We start from the raw sequence: 20,441 nt of genomic DNA on the forward strand, positions 1-20,441 counted from the left end.
TGGGGGCACCTGGATGGGGCACCCCGCCCGGTCGGAGAGCGCGGGGCCGGGAAGGCTCCCGGAGGCTCCGCCAGGGCGGGACGCTGAGAGCTGGCACACTCTGTACCCGGAGGCCTAGCCGCGGACCCTAGCGCACCTTCGCGGGGGCAACCGCGTCAGAAACCCCGACCTGGCGTGACTTCCTGCCCGGGAGGCCCCGCGGCCTCGGGCTCTGGACGCGGGCCAGGGAGGCGCCGCTTCGGAGGCGCTTCCTGGGCGCAGCGGGCGCGGGAGGCGCGGGAGCAGCGCGGTCAGCGCACCTGGAGCGCCCGCAGGCCCGGCGGGCGCGCGCGGCGACATGGAGGACGGCGTGCTCAAGGAGGGCTTCCTCGTCAAGAGGGTGAGCGCGCCGGAGCCTCTCCGGACACTGGCCCGGCGGCCAGCGGCGGGCGGCGGCTCCCGGAGCCGGGTCCCCAGCCCGCGCCCGACAGCGGGCTCGGCGGGCCGGGGGCGGCCGGGGGCGGCCGGGGGCCGGGGGCGGCTTCGGGTGAACGGAGCGGCCGGGGCACAGGCAAGGAGGAGATCCCGCTTGGCCGGTGGTACGGGGTCGGGGGCGGCTCCTGAGGCGGACATCTTAGTTAAAACAACTTACTAGGATGTGGAGAGGACCATCTGTCAATTTGCTCACGTAGGTGTGCTCTGGGGCTCGCAGCGCCCATCTGTGCACCATCTCCCGCACTCTCCACGGTAACCCCCGGGCAAGGAGGCAGCCCAGGCTGCTAGGCACTTACGGTGTTCCGCAGTCCCCCAGCCGCCCCGCACGTGGAGCACCGCATTCTTCCCTCTCCCCAAAGGAGAAACAAAGTTCAAGGAGGTGAATTAAGCAGTTTGCTCAGGATCTGGGAGCTCGTGGGTGATGGAGCAGGTGCAGACCCACTAAGGTTGACTCCAAGCCTTGATCTGTCCACCGCAGGGTGGTGGTTGTTATCACTGAATGACAGATGAGATGGCTTGCCCCGAGCCCCAGGACTAGTAACAACTGGGACCCAACCTCCATCCTCAGTCCTTGCCCACGGCCCACGTGGCCTTTCCCTCAGCTAGCAAGAGTCCAGACAGACACAGAACACACAGATCAAGGTGGAAAATGAACCAAAGAGCAGCAGCAAGAGGAGGTTCGGTTTTTTATAGTTCTTTCAACATTGATGTTGACCCTAAGGGTTTGTACTAACATAACAGCAGAGCATAAAATCTGGGGATGAGCCTTTTGGCTCTTCTACTGAGATTATAGCTTTGGGAGGGAGACGGATGAACAGGGATGAAGGGGCTCCCCCTGGCATTACCTCCCGTGGAGGCCAGAGTAGCCCCGAAGTCTCCAATCGCTTTCGGGTGAGTAGGTAATGTAGCCATGTTGTGTTGCACATTATTTGATATAGGAGGGCGGGTGTGTTTGCTCAAAACTGTAAGCAGGAAGGCATAGTGGGAGGCTGATGCCGGATCAAGGGTCAGGGAGCAGGTACCAAATTCCAAGCCACGGTGGTTAGAGCGATAGCCTGTCCCTCCCGGTTTGTCTCAGAGAGACAACCTGTGGGAGGGCTTCTGTAGCCTCCCACTTTCCTGCAGCTCCTGAGGTGAGAGGGAGAGTGTGACCTGGGCAGGGGGGTTGGTGGGCATTGTTGATTGTCCAGACAGCTGGGGCTATCTGGTAGGGGCCTCCCCCTGTCGCTGGGGTTACCTCACAAGATTCCCGCCACCGCCTCCATGAGAGTCAGGGAAGGCCACAGGGAAGGAAGGACATGAGTTCTCTTCAGGATGGCTGCCCAGTCCTGGGTGGCTGGTTTAGGGAGTCCGGGGTACAGGGAAGTGAGGACAGTCAACAGGGCTAGCCCCCAAAGCCCACAGCACGGGCCTGGCTGACATGGGGAAAGCTCATTCCAAAGACGGGAGTATGGAGGCTGACCCCGAGGCCAGGGAAAGCTGTACCCTTTCCTTCCAGGTGAGGGACCTGGCTCTGGGGGGGGGCGGGGGGGACCCTGCTCACTGTTCCCGCCTACGGATCCATCTCAGCTTTCTCTCCCCCTTAACCCCTTTCCTCCTGGGTGGCAACAGCAGCTCTGTGTCCCCTGGAGAAGTTGCAGGGCTATGGCCGTAGGATTCCGTACATTTAGGAGGCTTTACAGCCCCGGGGGTGGGGCAGGACCTGAGCTGGAAGCCCAGAGTACAGTCATCACCGGTGAGGGTGAAGCAGGAGACGGGCAGGGGCATGATGGATTTGGCTCTCACTCCCGCCCAGACACGAAAGAAGCAAAGCTCCAGGCAAATGCAGGGCACTCACTTGGCCTGGCTTTAAAGGAGGGTGAGGGGGAAGGAAGTGGGATCAGCACAGGCAAGATTGCTCTTCCTTTAAGAAGACGCTGAGGCCCTTCAGGCATTGCTGCAGGCTCAAACCTCCGATGACACTCTTAGAAAATGACATGGCAATATTAACACGCTTTGGCCTAAAAATTTCCTTTGTCGGACTCAAACCCAAGGAAATACCGTTAAAGCTTTATGAACAAAGTGTTTTTTTTTTTTTTTTAAGATTATTTATTTATTTGACAGAGACACAGCGAGAGAGGGAACATAAGTGAGGGAGAGGGAGAAGCAGGCTTCCCGCCAAGCAGGGAGCCCCATGCAGGGCTCAATCCCAGGACCCCGGGATCATGACCTGAGCCGAAGGCAGACGCCTAACGACTGAGCCATCCAGCACCCTCAAAGTGTTATTTTTATAGTGAAAAAACTGGAAACTACCTATATGTCTCCACAAATAAATGACTAAGTATGCTTATGCAGATGTTTTAAATGCTTATAATATGATAACCCAAAGAGTAAAAATATACAAGGCATTAGGAAAAAATAGGCATAGAAGAAAAAAATCTAGAAGGAGTTCTGCAGGCTAGAAGTCTGAAATCAAGGTGTTGGCAGGGCCATCCTTCCTCTGAAGCCTATGGGGAGAGTCCTCCCTTGCCTCTTTTGCTTTGGTATTTACAGGCTGTAAAAGAAAAACCCAGATTTTTCCTCTCCCTATAGGGAAAAACTTTGTTCCTCCCTATTATTGTTTCTTTATCCTGTGAGTCTCCTTTACTTTTACCGAATGTGTGGAGGTTTTTCCCCACACCAAGCAGTTCTCTGTGGCACCAGCGGCATGTCTTTAACTCAGTTCTGACACTATCTACCTGGAGATGGCGTCACATCCCACAGGTCAAGGGATCAGTCCCCCAGGACTGCCCCCCACCACCCCCACCCCACTGTACCCATACTTCAGACACTAGTCACAAGCCTGGGTTATCACTTGTGCTTCTGACAAATGGACTAATTGTTTGGATAATTGTTTGGATATTCCAATGACCATTTCAATTAGTTTGCAGCAGTGGCTCACAGAACTCAGGGAAACACTTACTTACATTTGCCAGTTTACTAAAGGCTTCGATAAATGATACAGATGAACAGGCAGTTGGAAAAGCTGTGTAGGGCAAGGTATGCGGGAAGGAGCATGGAGCTTCTGTGTGCTCTCCGGGCATGCCAGTCTCAGTACCTCCATGTATGCACCAACCCAGAAGGTCTCTGAACCCCATACTTTTGGGATTTTATGGAGTCTTCATCACAGAGGTGTGATTGATCATTAACTCCATTTTCAGCCCTTCTCCCCTCTCAAGAGAATCAAGCTTCTAATTGTGGCGTGTTCTTTATGGTGACCAGCCTTCATCCAGGAGCCTACCCAGAGTCACCTCATGAGAACAAAAAATGCTCCTAGCACCCAGGAAATTGCAAGGGTTTCAGGAGCTCTGTGCCAGGAATGGGGGGCAGAGACCTATATATATATATATATATATAGCCATCATCTGACACAGGCAATCCACGGCATTCCCTGGCTTGTGGATGCACCACACCAATGTCTGCCTCCATGGTCACATGATGATCTTCTCCCTGTGTGTCTCAGTGTCCAAATTCTCCTCTTCATATAAGGACACCGTTAGTATTAGGGCCACCCTAATCCAGGATGACTTCATCTTATCCTGATCACATCTGCAAAGACCCCATTTCCAAATGAGATCACATTTGTAGGTACCAGGGGTTAAGAATTCAACATACCTTTTGGGGGCACATAATTCAATCCATAATAAGTACCATGTCTGCTTCTTTGGGGTTGTAGGGTCTTGGGCAAGAACTTTCTGGACCTTAGTTTCCTCATCATTAAAGTTAGGGAGTACTATGGACTTTTTCTTTTTTTAAAGATTTTTATTTATTTATTTATTTGAGACAACGAGAGAGAGAGAGCACATGAGAGGGGGGAGGGTCAGAGGCAGAAGCAGGCTCCCCACTGAGCAGGGAGCCCGATGCGGGACTCGATCCCGGGACTCCAGGATCATGACCTGAGCCGAAGGCAGTCGCTTAACCAACTGAGCCACCCAGGCGCCCACTATGGACTTTTTCAAAGGGTCCCTCCAGCTGTAACATTCCATGACTCTTAAGCCCAACTGTGGAGGTGCTGTCCTACCTTATGGACTCTCCTCCTTCCCCCTAAAGAGGTTCTGGGAACCCTAAGCCGCTTGTGGTCCAGCGGGCCTCTGGCCCCGGCCAGCTACTTGCAGACAAGGAGCCTGGAGAGGGAGGAAACTGCCCGGTTAGAGGAGGCCTGGCATATTTTTCAGCTGTACCACTGTGGTTTTGGCCTCTGACCCCCTTTACTTGCTGACTTTGAACCAGTTCCTTATTTCCTCTGAGCATGACGTGTTTATCTGTAGCCCAGGGGTAATCGTGCTCTCCTTCCCATTTGGTGGATGTTACTGCAGCCTCCAGCTGAGGTGCCTGCTGCAGTCTGGCCCGCTTCATTCAGCCCTTCTGCCACAGTGTGGTCAGGGTGATCTTCTAAACATGAGAACCCAAGCTTTTCGTCATCCTTCTAGTTAAAAGTCTTCAGGGACTCCCCTCTGGCCACAGTATAAAGATTGAACTTTGCAGCATGGAACCTGAAGCCCACTGGACCCGCGTCACTTCCCCTGTCCTTTGCCCACAGGCCTCTGAGCCAAAGCCAGATAGAACCACTTGGAGTTTCTCACAAGTGGAAGTGGCTCAAGCTCTCCCTTCCCTGCCTTCCTGACCTGGCCAACTCCACTCAGCCTTCCAGACTCAGCCCTAACATCAGCCCTTCCGGGAGCCTTCCTCAGCCCACTCAGCCTCCTTGGAGCTTCCTCCATCAGCAGAGCTGCTTCTTGGGGTTTGCATCGTGACCTGTTTTACTTCTCTGTTGTTCTGTAATAATCAACCCAAAGCTTAACATCTTAAGACAATAAACACTTATTATCTCACGTGGTTTCTGAGGGGCACGTATTCAGGAACATCTTAGCTGCAAGATTCAAGTCTCTCATGAGGTTCCAGCCAAAACGTTGCCCAGTGTGGCAGTCTCCTGGAGGCTTGGCTGACTGGAGGATCCAACTGCAAACTCACTCACACGGCTGCTGATTGGTGGCCTGGGTTCCTCTCCTCTCTGTAGGGGCTGGTCATGTGTGGCAGCTAGCTTTCCCCGGAATACATGGTCAGAGAGAGAGAGAGTCCCCAAAACTGAAGCTACAGGGTCTTTTATAACCTAATGTCAACTGACAAATCATCCCTCTGCCATATTCTCTTGGTCACACAGAGCGACCCTTGTACACTGTGGGAAGAAACTATACAAGGGTGTAGTATCAGGAGGTGGGGATCCTGGGGGACCCCACCAATCGTCTGTCCTAGAACTTACCACACTGGCTGGCATCACTGTCTGTCTCTTCCACTGTCTCAGGTCAGAATCTTGTTCATCTTTGTCTCCCTGCTGCTAGCACAGTGCTTGCTGAAGTAGTCATTAGCCATTGATTGTTGAATGAATTGATAATGATTTCCCTAGTCATCTCATCAGGATTTTTGTCTATTTGTTTTTTTTTTTTTTTTTTTTAAAGATTTTATTTATTTATTCATGAGAGATAGAGAGAGAGAGGCAGAGGCAGAGGGAGAAGCAGGCTCCCCGCGGAGCAGGGAGCCTGATGCGGGACTCGATCCCAGGACCCTGGGATCATGACCTGAGCTGAAGGCAGACGCTTAACCGACTGAGCCACCCAGGCGTCCCGATTTTTGTCTATTTGAATTTCAATTCATTTTCCATTACAAAAATAATACATGCTTATTATTTAAAAAAAACTGGAAAAGTACTCAAGGCTGTAAATTGAAAAATAAGTTTTCATTCTTGTTGCCCTGTATCCAGTCTTAGTCCTTAGAGATGATAACCATCAACTTTCCTGAGGTATCCCTTCAGAAATTTTCTAAAATAACTACTAGAATTATTTTTAGGTATCATATGAAAAAATGTAAGTAAAAGTGCTTTGCCTATGTCAAAGACCATGGGCGCTGTGATTCTTGGTAGGCTCAGGCTGCTGCGTTTGACCTTGAGGGTTCCACCAGTGACCTTTCCTGCCGTCTGTTAGGATTGGAATCCCTCCTCTACGGCCACAGTGGGCACAGTGTTGTTACACAGTTAGAATATTTTGCATTATTTTATCATAAGCAATGATTCAAAGTGTCTCAACACATAAAACCTCTTCCATATCCTAGACAATTTACTCAGCACACATCCTCGGAAGTGGAATTATTGGGTCAAAGAACTTGAACATTTTTATGAGGGTTGCCAGCTGCTTCAGGATTTCTACTTACACAGTCAGTCCTTTCTCATCAGCCTTTCTCTGCAGACCTTTCTCCCTTGCTGTCAGGATCCGCAGTTGCTCATAAACACATTCCACTCTAGTGAGTCTGAACAGAAGGGGATTTCATGGAGGAATATTAATTATTAAGTAACTCAGGAATATTTGGGAGGGCCAGTGAACCTGGCTGGGATGCTATATAGCTAGGGACGATGTACCCAGACAAAAATACCCAACAGCACCACCAGACATTTCTAGTGGAAACATCACTGCTGACATTATTTGCCATTTGTCCCTGATAGCTCTGGGGACTGGTGTCAGAAGAACCTGTTCTTCCAACACTGTTCTTGCCCAAAATTCCGGTTTCCCCCTGTTGCTGCCAGATATGTATCAGTTCCACGTGCCAGAGAGTGGCAACGACCTGGTCACCCACCTGTTGCCTTCGTGCCAGGGATTCTGGGAGATGTAGCATTTTGTCCAGGAAAGTACAGAATCTCCATATTGGTTTGTCCTGTTCAACATCTGTTGGTGACAGTTTTCTCTGTGATATCTCTAAGCCCCATTTCTCCTCTCCCTGTTGTTTTAGTTTGCTAGAGCTGCCGGAACAAAAATACCACAGACAAGACAGCTTCAACAGAGATTTGTTTTCTCACAGTTTTGGAGGCTAGGGTACGAGTCCAGCTGTCAGCAGGTTTGGCTTCTTCTGAGGCCTCTGTCCTCCCCTCACAGATGGGCGACTTCGTGCTGGGTGCTCGCACGGTCTTTCCTCTGTGCATAGGCCTCCCCGCTGTCTCTCTGTGTGTCTAAGGGTCCTTTTCTTATAAGGACCCCAGGCAGATTGGGTTAGGGCCCCCTTAATGGCCTCATTTCAACCTAATCACCTCTTTAAAGCCCTATCTCCACATACAGTCAATACTGGGAGTTAGGGCTTTAATATATGAATGTGTGTGCGTGAGGGCGGATGTAATTTAGCCCGTAACACCTATGTTTTAAGGTTTAAGATTATTTTGCCCTCGTGCCTTCTCCACCTCACACCTGCCCCCATTCCATCCACTAGGATTGCCTTCTCCCCATACACAAGCTTTTGAGCCAGCAATTTACTGCTAATGCTGCTCCAGGAGCCCCTCAGTAGGGGTCATCTAGAAAGAGGACCCGAGTCTGGGCCACGTGGAGAGCAGTAGAGAACCCCCGCCGCTGAGCAGCCAGAGCCAAATCTTTTTTTGTTTCTTTAAACATGTCTACCCACGTCAAGGACCTCTGTTAACCGTCATGTTACATGTCGATCCTAAGTACGGGACAGTGGGAAGAGCAAAACGTAAAATTCACAGCCCAGTGCTCGCTCTGTCAACTCCTTCTACACCTTTTGGTTCCCTAACAGCACTCAGTACACACTGAGCTATTCCAATACCACAGGTGTGAGAACTCAGGGAGACTCTGAAATAAGTAAATGCTAGGAAATGTAAGGAAAGGCATGAATGGGGGCAATGGTCTCTGATTCAGATAAAGTGCATCTCTCTTAGTTAGAATCCAGTCCTTATTGGGCTCTGCTCTGGGAAATATGCCAGGAAAGTGGCTTTAATGAGTATGTACTAAACCCATTCCTTTCTAATTCCTCAGTAGACATTCCCTCATCTGTTGCTCTGTTTTAGAAAAAGGCTCTTTAGGGGCACCTGGGTGTCTCAGTCGGCTAAGCATCTGCCTTTGGCTCAGGTCATGATCCCCGGGTCCTGGGATCGAGCCCCACATCGGGCTCCCTGCTCCGCGGGAAGCCTGCTTCTCCCTCTCCTGCTCCCCCTACTTGTGTTCCCTCTTTTGCTGTGTCTCTCTCTGTCAAATAAATAAAATCTTAAAAAATAAATAAATAAAATGTTTTAAAGAAACATATTGGTGTGAGAAGATGCTCAGCAAAGCTAAACAAAACAAAAACTAGATAATAAAACTATAGGTAACATGGTCCTGGTTTTTTTAAAAACCAGAAAGTAAAAACGAAGAGGAAAAAAAGACTATAAGAAAACACAAAGTGTTAGCAATGACTGTCTCCTAGTGGTAGGACTCTCTCTTCTGGGACTTCACAATTTCTTTCAAGGTTTATAATCACAAAAAAGGCCAACTGGGAACTAGAAGGTCAATGCCAAAGGTCTTTGTTACATACTCAAAAGAGATGACAAGGAGATCCAGACAGATAACACTTTTTTCATGAAAATGAAAATAAAAGGTATGATTTTTGAACTGGATCCTTTGGCTATTAAGGACATTATTGGGGCAATTGGTGAAACTTGGATGGGGGTTGTGGAATTGATGAAAATAACATATTAATGGAAATTTCCTGATGTTGATGGTTGCATCGTGGTTATGTTGGAAATATTTCCCCTCCCCTTTTTTGTAGGAGATACACAATAAAATATTCAGAAGTGATGGAACATCATGTTAAAAGTTTACTCTTAAATGATTCTGTAAAAAAGTTCTTTAATACTATTCTTCAGCTTTTCTCTGAATTGAAATTATTTTATTTTTTTAAAGATTTTATTTATTTATTAGAGAGAGAGAGAGAGAGAGAGAAATAGAGACAGAGCATGAGCAGGGTGGGGAGGAGGCAGAGGGAGAGGGAGAAGCAGACTCTCCACTGAGTAGGGAGCACGATGCAGGTCTCAATCCCAGGACCCTGAGATCATGACCTGAGCCGAAGGCAGACGCTTAACTGCCTGAGCCACCCAGGTGCCTCTGAATTGAAATTATTTTAAAATTAAAAAAATAAAATGAGGTTTTTTTAAAAACAGATAATGCTGTCCCCCTCTTTGGTCCCCTCAGCCACCTCACTGCTGGGCTCTCCTGTCCGTCCTCAGGGTCACATTGTCCACAACTGGAAGGCACGATGGTTCATCCTTCGGCAAAACACGTTGCTGTACTACAAGCTTGAGGGGGGTCGGAAGGTGACCCCTCCCAAGGGCCGGATCCTCCTGGATGGCTGCACTATCACCTGCCCCTGCCTGGAGTATGAAAACCGACCGGTAAGTGAAGGCCCCTGCTTCCCGGCTCCCCCTGCCTCAGACCCTCCCAGCTCTGGCCTCTTTGGTGAGAGTAATGTGGGTGAAGAGCTGAGTTATCATTGAAAAACTTAAATTCAAGTCCTGCTGCACTATGTACCAGGTGTGTGACCTTGGGCAAGTAGTTGAACCTCTCTGAGCCTTAGTTCCTCATCTATGAAATGGGGTGGAATAATGACACCTCGCTATCTCCTGTGATTATGTTGGGGATCATGAGAGATAGCTGTGTTGAGGATCATGACAGAAGGTGATGGTCTGTCAAAGCACTTTGTTGACTAGGAGGCGTGCTACATATATGGACGCAATTATTGCTACCTTGAAATTTAATATGGTGGCTTTTATCCCCTGAGGGGGTGCATGTTCCAAAAGTCAGGTGCAGTTTCAACCCCACCGTCAAAAAGGTATCTGAATCAATCGTTTTTGAGGGCCCATTATGTGCCAAGAAATTTGCTAGGCTTGGAGGAGTCAAGGAAGAAAATGGTTAGACTGTTTCTCCTTGAATTATTAATCTTATTATGAAAGCAAGTGGTTAAATGAAAAACATTCAGAATTCCAAATGTTGGCACAAACATGATTAGCTGTAGAGAACACTGTATTCCCGAAGAGGAGGAAGATGTAATTAGAGGCTGAGTCAGGTACAGCATTGGGAGGAATAGAGATTTGGCAAAGATCTGAAAGAGGAGAAAGGCAGACGTTATGGGCAGGTGGAAAAGTGTAAGTGAGGGGAGAGATTGATTTGGAGATAACAATGGCCCGTGTGGCCAGAGGGGAATGTTCACCCAGGGAGCAATGGGAGATTGGCTGGGGCCAGATGGAGGAAATGGGGAGCCATCGAAGGTTCTGAGTGAGAGAATGGATGGGTAAAAATGCTCTTAGGAGGACTAAAGTGAAGAACTGCGTTCTGTTCCTAATAAGTTACTAGATCCATAAAGAAGGGATCTTACATTTTCTTCTTTTTCTTTTTTATTTTTTTAAGTATTCTCTATGTGGGGCTCGAAATCACAACCCCGAGATCAAGAGTTACATGCTCCAGCAACTGAGCCAGCCAGGCGCCCCACCATTTTCTTCTTTATTACCATGTTTTTTTTTTTTTTAAGATTTTATTTTATTTATTTGTCGGAGAGAGAGCACGAGCAGGAGGGAGCAGAGGCAGAGGGAGAAGCAGACTCCCCGCTGAGCAGGGAGCCTGATGCGGGACTCAATCCCAGGACCCTGGGATCATGACCTGAGCCAAAGGCAGCCACTTAAACAACTGAGCCACCCAGGCGTCCCTACCATGTTTTTCTTCTTTGACTCTTTTAGACTGATTGACAAGCCTCCCAAGTATAAGAAAATATTCATGACCATCCTTTCTGGGTGGTGGGTTTCCTGGTATTTGTTATGTTAACCACTGTACTCTTTTGTAGTTTTGAATCTTTCTCAAGAAAAAAAAGGGAGCTATTAAAATAATGAGGCATGAAATAAGGCAAAAAGTAGGGGGAACACAAGAAAACATTATGAATGAAATGTCCATAAGACATGGTTGACTGGATGTTGAGGGCAAAGGAGAGGGAGGTGGTGAGGGTCATTCCAGCCTAGGAGGCTGCAAAAAGGAAATGCCCTTTTACAGTTACCCACTGCCAACCTGCACGGGCTGATGATGAAGAAGGACAAGTAGTGTTCTGCTGGGTGGAGGTAGGGCTGCCAGAGAATGCCCAGCCTGGGCAGACTGGGGCTGCACCTTCCTCCTTATTGCATCGGAAGACCAAACACGGTGTCTGGACACATAGCAGACGATTAGCAAATGTTTGCTGAATTAATGTTTGTTTGTTTGTTTCTTTTTAAGATTTTATTTATCTATCCGACAGAGACAGAGAGAGAGGGAACACAAGCAGGGGGAGTGGGAGAGGGAGAAGCAGGCTCCCCGCCGAGCAGGGAATCCGATGCGGGGCTCGATCCCAGGACCCCAGGATCACGACCCGAGCCAAAGGCAGATGCTCAACAACTGAGCCACTGAATTAATGTTTAAGAAAGAAAACAAATTTACAGATAAGTGAGATGATTTTAAGAGAAAACAACCCTAATTTTCTAAGTGAATTTAAGGCTCTAGTTCTCCATAAATTACACCCCAGAACTTGTAGGTTAACTTGTTGACCCAATGCCCCTTAATACTCTTTAAGGAACAGTAGACAGCAAAAGTGCTGGTTGAATTGGCTAGATATGGAAAAACTTCCAAAAAAGGACACAAGTTAAATTTGCTAACTGGAGTTGTGAGCTTCATGTTAATTCCCAGATTGTCATCTGCCTGGTTCATGAGTCCTTGAGCTGGAAGAGGTCAAGAGGAGCCCATAGGTTCACTAAGAACAAGTTATAAAGCATATATATGTGTATATGTGTGTGTGTGTATATATATATATTTTAAATTAGGGAAGCTATAGAAGAGTATGCCTGGATTTCACATGGAATTTTATAGTCTCTCCTGAAATTCTTTCATTAAAATGTTGACTGCCCACTGATAGTGCAGGTACGGGGAGCTGGTTGAATTTGTTCTCCCACAATGCTGATGAGCGAGTCAGTGTTAACTCAGAGGAACAGATTCATGGTATTCTTTGGGACTGTGAGCCAGCCTTGTCTTAGCACCGCTTTTGCTGTTAGTTGAGAGGAGGGATGTTAAGTTTGCAAGCAAAGCAAGTTGGGAGCTAATACATTGGAAACCAGAATGGGAATGAAAGAATGCCTCTGGGCTGCCCCAGTGGCTCAGTTGGTTAAGTGTCTGCCTTCAGCTCAGGTCATGATCCCGGGGTCCTGGGATCGAGCCCTGCATCGGGCTCCCTGCTCAGCGGGAAGTTTGCTTCTCCCTCTGCCTGCCGCTCTCCCTGCTTGTGTGCACGTGCTCTCTCTGTCAAATAAATAAATAAAATCTTTAAAAAAAAAAAAAAAAAAAGAATGCCTCTGTTTTACAACAGAAGTGGTAGGCCCAGTCCACTCAGATGACATTTAATAGGGTCAGCATCCAAATCCCACAATGGTCAAAAAAACCTCCTCAATGCACATTTAGGGAATGGAGGAGATGCGGCCTACCTCAGAAGGACTCGGCTGACTGCACGGAGCTAGTCTACCGGGCCGCCAGTGTGAGCTCGGGCTGCAGGCCCCGTGCACCCTGCATCCCTCAGAGCTTTCCCGGAGCAGCTGGTTCCGTTCCATGGGTCAGAGCTTCTGAGAATGTTGACCAACTGCAGAACGTGTAGCAGAGCATGAGCTGGTTAAGAGTTTAAACCGTACCCTATGAGAAGTGTGTGAAAGACTGGGGATGCTTAGACTAAAGACGAGCACGGAAGGGAGCGTAAGGAACAGTGCCTCCGAGGTAGGGGTTCATATCCCCATTTGACAGATGAAGAAAGGCCCCGTGGGGTCCCTTACTGTGCCCAAGCGTCCACAGCTAAGTGGCAGAGCTGGGATTTGCATTCAGATCGGTCTGACTTGAAAGCCAGTGCATTTCCCACTTCAGCCCAGGGGCTGTCGTGGGAGGTAAGGTTAGTCTGTGTGGTTCTCGAAGGCAGAGTCAGAAGCAGGGACGCAAAGTGCCCAGGAAGCAGTCCCTACGCTATATAGTCTGTGCAGGAGGGAAAGCTTACCTTAGGAGGCCAAGAGCTCCCTGTGGCTTGAGGTGTGCAAGGGGATCTTTGAAGACCACACACTGGGATGTGGCTGAGGGGCTGGGCATTCGGCAGCTGCTGGACCTGTGTGTCCCAGGTTGCTGTGGCCCTGTCATCTTTGCTGCCCCACCACCATTCTCTTGCCCGCTAGGCCTCTGAGTGCTGGTCTGACCGGCTGTCTCTTCCTGCAGCTCCTCATTAAGCTGAAGACTCAAACATCCACCGAGTACTTCCTGGAGGCCTGTTCCCGAGAAGAGAGGGACGCCTGGGCCTTTGAGATAACAGGGGCTATTCATGCCGGGCAGCCGGGGAAGGTCCAGCAGCTCCACATCCTGAAAAACTCCTTCAAGCTGCCCCCTCACATCAGCCTGCAGTGAGTGCCTAGCCCCCCCGCCCCTCGCCCTGCACGTCTGTGCGACACGGGGAGGGGGCCCCGGGGTCGCCGCACAGGCCTGTCCAGTACAGCACGGTGCTTCAGGGCCTTTAGGCCCTACCCACCTGCCCCGCTCCTCTCTGACATCTTGGGACCTCTGCTGCTTTTGCCCCCCTCAGTGTCTTGAGACCCTCCCTCAGTTTCAGCCAGGGTGCCCAGGGCTCCGTCACAGCCCCCCAGGGATCTCCACTCGCCACGTCCCCGGGCTTGTTTGCAGCCTGCTGGCAAGAGCGATGTGTTCAGGTAGCAGCTGTATTCTTGCTCTGTGAGGTTCCTCGTCCAGCCATTCCTTCAGGCAGCAGTTAGAGAGTGCCGACTGCATGTGCTTCGCTGCACAAGGTGCTCAGGAGATGCAACTGGGAATACCTCAGATCTCATCTCGGGGGCTTTCCAACTCAAGGACGAAGCTAGGAAATGAGAAGAGATCCTCCATGGGTGGCAGGAATCCTCTTCACAGAACAGAAAGCGGGTCATTGGTGGAGGCAGCCCTCTGAAGTAGGGAAGTATGAAAGGAATTCCATCCCGGAGAGGGTTACCTCTGCAGGCAAGGCCCCCGAAACTCCCAGGTAGCAGAACTGTTGTGCCCATCAAAGACACATGACCAGTCCTTTTCTGGGCTTGCAGAGAGCTCCATGCTGCGCTGAAATCTTGATTGTGCAGCAAGGGTGCTGTTAGACCATGGTGAGCCGCGGGGGGTGGGGGAGCAGCGCGGGGGGCAGGAGCAGTGGGGGGGGGGGCAGGAGCGGGGCGGGGGCAGGAGCAGGTGGGCAGGAGTGGGCTCAAGTGACAGGTGACTCTGAGAAGTAGCTGGAGGTCACATTTTATGTAGATCATAGGGAATCATTATTGTATGTTCTTTTGCTCTAAAATTAAAAGTCACAGCTGTTAAATTTTGCTACAAAAGTAATACCTGTCTCATATAGGACCATTAGAGCCTTTAGACAAGCAGAAGAAATGAAACATCTGAAAATCCTACCTCTCCAGTTCCAATGCATCACGGAATACCCCGCCACCTTTGTGACGTGTATCACACCGGTTGCCCTTGCTTTATACCCTTGACCCCTCCCTCATGGTGTTGCTGCGATGAGGGTCCCCTCTCCTTTGCCTTCCTGTAGTCGCATCGTGGACAAGATGCACGACAGCAGCAGTGGAATCCGGCCAAGCCCCAACATGGAGCAGGGAAGCACCTACAAAAAGACCTTCATAGGTGAGCCTCCCCTCTTGGGGGCTGGGGCAGGCGGTGGAAACTGGACCACAGTGACCCGTGACTCGGCCATGCTTGCCCTCCTGTGTTGAGGGTAGAGCAGCCTACGGCCATCGGGCTGGTCTGAGATGGCCACGTGTGGGTGTGGCCCTGGGTCTGCTCTTGGGTAGAGCCCAAGGCTGCCCAGAAGGTTAAGGTCAATGAGGTCACAGCCAAATACCCCCAGGGAGGCTAGTCTGTAGCTTGTCGTCTGACTGGTGCTGCCCTTGCCCCAATGCAGGCTCCTCCCTGGTGGACTGGCTCATCTCCAACAGCTTTTCTGCCAACCGTCTGGAGGCCGTGACCCTGGCCTCCATGCTCATGGAGGAGAACTTCCTGAGGCCGGTAGGTGTCCGAAGCATGGGAGCCATTCGCTCTGGAGACCTGGCCGAGCAGTTCCTGGATGACTCCACAGCCCTGTACACTTTTGTAAGTTAGGGAGGGAGTTCCTCTTGCCACTGGGGCAGAGGAAGGAGGAGGTAACAGAGTGAGGGCTGGGGGTGCACAGTCATGGGCGAGAGGCCTAGGGTTGGGGGACCTCTTTCCCCCCAGGTGGAGTGAGGTTTCTGTATCGAGGATTTTCCTTTCCCCTGTGGTAGCCCCCAGAGCCTGGAATGGGGACTTTTTTGGTAACAGAATCCTCGTTCTTTCCTTCCCACTAGGCTGAGAGCTACAAGAAGAAGATAAGCTCCAAGGAAGACATTAGTCTCAGCACTGTGGAGTTAAGTGGCACAGTGGTGAAACAAGGCTATCTGGCCAAGCAGGTACGCCTGCCTCGGAGGGGGGGAGATGGACAGAGGCCCCCAGAGCGGGGGAAGGGCCCAGAGTGCCAGAGGCGGGCGCTCGATACCAGCAGAACCTGCTAAAGCGGCAGCCGCAGAGAGCAGATCAAGAGGCACGGACATGCCCCCCCCCCCTCTCTCTCTCTCTCTCACACACACACACACACACAGCGTCCCACACACACAGTCCCAGGGCTCAGGGGAGACACGCACACGAGTCACCATCCCAGTCCCGAGAAACCGTGTCCGCGGCGCTAGCCGCCGCATGCACCCGTCCCCGAGAGCGTGGCTTGCCGGCTGGCGTTCTGCACGTGCCGGCCTTCGGCTCCCTGATGCTTCCTGGGCTCTCGGCCTTCTGTGGACGCTGCACGCCTCCCTCGTACACTTGCTGAACAAAATATAAGTCTTTTGTCCATTCACTTCAGTAGGTTGAAGGTGACGTTCTGTGGTGTCATGTCAGTGTTTAAAAACTGACTGTGGTCACTGCTGCTGACTCTCCCCCGGGGGCTCCGCCTCCCAGGCCCGGGAGTCTAGTGAGCAGGGGTAGCCGGTGCCTGGCAGACCGCGAGGATGGTGTGGGAGGGACTCCGGAGGCTCCAGGCTGGAGGGCCAAGGAAGCGTTGTGATCTTGGGGGTGAAGCCAAAGACAGTCATACACATTAATATCTCACACATTTAGATTTTAACATAGACGCGGTCATTCCCTCTTTCTGAGGCAGAACGTTAAAGTGGTTTTACTGCCGACGTGTGCGCATATATCCATATGCAGCTGCAGGGTTGCTTTTGATACTTAAAAGCTGGTGCCCTCGGGTTCCAGTTTGCCTGTGAGCTCTTGGTCCAGTGGACACCTGCTGCCTCCCTGTCCTCTTTACACCCTGACCAGGGTCTGGGTGATGCTCCCCTTTCCCTTCAGTGCTGACCCTCTTTGGTTCTGTCAACTCAACTAACTGTGACAAGTGTTTTTGCTCAAGTGTCTCTGAGCAGGGAGGTCGGCGTCACTGCAATCCTTGGGTCTCCAGCAGACTCCTTCCAGAAAGTAGTCCACTGTAGCAAGCTTTGATGCACGGAAGTGGGAGGAAGGGACAGAGCTGTCACAGATGAGCCTTGAACCCTTTCTTTGCCTTAGGGGCACAAGAGGAAAAACTGGAAGGTGCGGCGCTTTGTTCTGAGGAAGGATCCGGCTTTCCTGCATTACTATGACCCTTCCAAAGTGAGTGCCGCACGTCCACTTGGCACCCGGGTGTGAGGCTTCAGACACTTGGCTCCCAAGTCCAGCGGGCAGCTGGCACTTGCTTCCTTCCTCCCAGCGTCCCTGCCCTCACTTCCGCTGTGCTCTATGCCTTTCCTCCCACAATCCAAGCCACACTCAGCAGTCTGATCATTTCTTTCTCTCAGCACACTGTTGCCTGTGTGGAGGGTTACCATTATTCTGAGAGGAAAGCATCTTTTAGTTTCTCCAAAGCTCTTTGTGGGGCTGGGGAAGGTGGGGTGGGCTAAAGGAGACTCCTAACTGGTGCTCCCCAGGCCTCTTCACCCCTTTCTGTGCGGAGATCCCATGAATTCTGCCCCTCAACCCGTTGTCCCCACTGATGTTGTGGAAAGTTTCTTTTATCATGTACTGTTTAAGCCATAATTTACTAATTGTGATTAGTAATGATTTGATTCTATGATTGATTGATTTGATTCTAACTGATCAAAGAATTGCTACTCTGAGTTTCAGAAAATAAGTATTATTGCATGATGAGTTAATTGAATTCCAGTCAAAACCAAAGATAAATGGTCTTTGAGCTGGCCTGTCCAGCCTTGTCTTGGTAGATGTATGATTTTCATTCAGTTTTTGAAATATTGAAGAGTGGGCAGTTCCTCCCTCACCAAGCTTGTCAAGAATCCCCGCCCTAAGGGGAGCGCCTGAAGGAGTGAGAAGGAGCCCTCTGGGACCCTGGCAGACGACAGGGAGGGCCGTGGGGCCAGGGAGGAGTGTGGCCCTGCAGGCTGTTGGCAGTGAAACGAAGCGCAGACTTCCTTATGGTGCATGTAACGTGGCCATGTGATGTCCAAATTCGGCCTCATCTATTACAGATGACTCTCACCGACTTCGTCAGCTGGCCTCAGGGTGGTTTCAGGCAACAGGGCAACTCCTTTCTCCCTTTTGTGCATTAACACTATGCCTCATCAGGAATTCTTTCTGCTGCAGGAGGAGAACCGGCCAGTAGGTGGGTTTTCTCTTCGTGGCTCACTCGTGTCTGCTCTGGAGGATAACGGCGTTCCCACTGGTAAGGTGCAGCTCCGGGCCGGCCTGCAGGCCTCGGGGTGCTCCCCGCCGGTCGCTCTCTCAGTGGCACTCTGCCGATGGACTGAGCGACGGGGGCTCAGTGAGACGGTCTCAGTGAGACGATGAATAGCCCGAGTTTTAGAGCCAATTTCAGAATGAGGAAAAAGGGCGTGTGGGGTCTTCTCAGTGTTTTAACAATGCAACGAAATAATCCTTGTCTCTGGTATCCTTTCCCCTCAGTTTCTGTGCTTACTGGCAGATAAGCTTCCACCTAAGAATAGCAGCCTACACAGTGTTTAAGGGTTAGCAACACACGTTAGTATCTATTAGCACACTAATTTCACAATAGCCAGCTAAGACAGTATTCCCATTTTATGGATGTGGAAACTGAGGTTCAAAGAAGCTAAACAAGTTAAAGTCAAGTCCCAAATCTGTGCCTACTTTTAACATAAACATTCTGGGTTCTTGGACGTGAATGGAACTGTAGATCTGTGGTTAGTGTAGGCAGCAGGCCAAGAGGGCACAGCAGAGGGATGGGGAGTGGAAAGGAGGAAAAGAGGAAAGTGGGCATCTGGTGGGATTCCCTAACCACATACATTGGTATTTAAGAAATACTTTGTATTTTTGTTTGTAGCTCAGTTTGACTTCTAGCTGAAAGCAGACACAGATACTCACAAATTTTTCTTCTGTCTAGGGGTTAAAGGGAATGTCCAGGGGAATCTCTTCAAAGTGATTACCAAGGATGACACACACTATTATATCCAGGCCAGCAGCAAGGCTGAGCGAACGGAGTGGATTGAAGCTATCAAAAAGCTAACGTGACAAGGAAATGTGTTCCCAAAGGAACAAGATAGGATTCCTCCCTCCTACCAGATGGTACAGACAGGATTTCCTGCAGAATGAGAGTGTCTTAAGACTTTTAGCTTCTTTGGATATTTTGTACGGCTTTGCAGTGAGACTGGAGTTCCTTCGCTCACGATCGGCAGTGGTGCTATTTCCTTCCCCACCTTCCTGTTAACAGCCTGGAAATGCTAGGACCGCCGTTAGGCGTCAGCATCTTGACTTTCACCCATCCTCACAGCTAGCCATTCCTCCGGCACCAAAGTAGGTTTCCCTGTTGTAACACTAACTAGCCATATTGTAATACTAAATAAAACACTAGTCTCATGTTGGCTTTCTCTGAAATGCTGTCAAAAACTAACTCCTTCTCTGGAATTAATAAAAACTGACACATTTCTAGCTATTAGAATTCCTGTGTGAAGTTTTTATAGTTTTCAAAGGTTTTTCATGCTTGAGGCTATTCAAATTATTATGGAAGATTATGAAAACATCTCAAGTGATCTGTCACTAAGACATGCTTCATATTAAAATGGGGATAGTGGCAAAATTGTGAACATTGTTTTGCTTTGAAAAATAAGCCTGCATAAGTATACACTACCGAAATCATGGACTCAGTTGGAGATTAGTCACACATACAACAAAGAGTAAAACTACAGCATTTCTATGAAAAATGGCAATTCAGAAAGAGACGCACAGCAGGAGTGGCTAAAGGACAGAGAAAGATGTAAACGGTAAAATAATTAGGGAATGAGATTTTGGTTTTAAAGTGAACATTAACTGAGACATAGGTACCAAGAAGCTTCACCAGTTGGGAGGTTAATCTGAAGTAGTGAAAAGTCTGTATCATACAATATCTTTAAAAACATTTTTATTACTTTCAAGTTTATACAGTAATCTGGCACAAGCTACTGCCAGCATTCTTGCCAAGTACAAGTGCTTTGACTTCCTTTAATGAATAGATATGTAACTTACATTTATGGGGAGTAGATACTTCCAAAGTGCTTAAGGAAAAAATTTTCCTTTTAAATAGTGTGAACTGTCTCCTCTTAATCTTGTCTAGAATACCTGACCTGCACGATCAGGAATTCCAAGCTAATGAGGTTTTATTTTATTCCTTACATTGTAAGAGACTGCCTTTTAAAGCACCATTTTCCATTTGGCATTTCACCAAGGTCTAATGTCCCTGGAATTACTTCTTTATTGCTCTTTGAATATCAACAGGTGTTTATCTAAATTAAACTGCATTTGGTGTGATGGCTTGACTCCCAAATTGGCACAACTGCACCCTGTTCTGTATAGGGCTATCAGAATCTTTGTGTGTTGAAAAAGTAGATGGCCATCACCTTGAGGCAACTCTTGCCAAAGTACTAGTACTTGGATTTTTAAAAAATCCCAAACCATTTTAATTTAATGGTTCTTCACACAAAAGTACTAGGTCAAGAGTGTTTGAAAGGATGGCAGCTGAGTAATAACCGCAATGCCTAGCGTGTCTCTGTAGGTTCTCACTAA

The 20,441-nt window shown here is 49.5% G+C and overlaps 1 protein-coding gene across 1 annotated transcript; it reads left to right on the forward strand.

The window, feature by feature from the left end:
• The first annotated feature begins 264 nt into the window (after window positions 1-264).
• On the forward strand, window positions 265-19,319 carry PLEK2 (pleckstrin 2). Its single transcript, XM_021679514.1, has 9 exons — window positions 265-379; window positions 9,527-9,691; window positions 13,554-13,735; window positions 14,911-15,002; window positions 15,280-15,467; window positions 15,701-15,802; window positions 16,947-17,030; window positions 18,015-18,093; window positions 18,787-19,319. Exons 1-9 carry the CDS (start codon window positions 338-340, stop codon window positions 18,912-18,914), a joined length of 1,062 nt encoding a protein of 353 aa, XP_021535189.1. The 5' UTR covers window positions 265-337; the 3' UTR covers window positions 18,915-19,319.
• The last annotated feature ends 1,122 nt before the right edge of the window (window positions 19,320-20,441 follow it).

The sequence above is a fragment of the Neomonachus schauinslandi genome, chromosome 9, assembly GCF_002201575.2.
Source record: "Neomonachus schauinslandi chromosome 9, ASM220157v2, whole genome shotgun sequence".
In the NCBI taxonomy this organism is placed as follows: Eukaryota; Metazoa; Chordata; class Mammalia; order Carnivora; family Phocidae; genus Neomonachus; species Neomonachus schauinslandi.

Coding starts and splice junctions, on each gene's coding strand:
- PLEK2 (XM_021679514.1), top strand. CDS start 338: ATGGAGGACGGCGTGCTCAAGGAGGGCTTCCTCGTCAAGAGG. Junction 9,692..13,553: donor TGGAGTATGAAAACCGACCG/GTAAGTGAAGGC, acceptor CTCTTCCTGCAG/CTCCTCATTAAGCTGAAGAC. Junction 15,003..15,279: donor CTACAAAAAGACCTTCATAG/GTGAGCCTCCCC, acceptor GCCCCAATGCAG/GCTCCTCCCTGGTGGACTGG.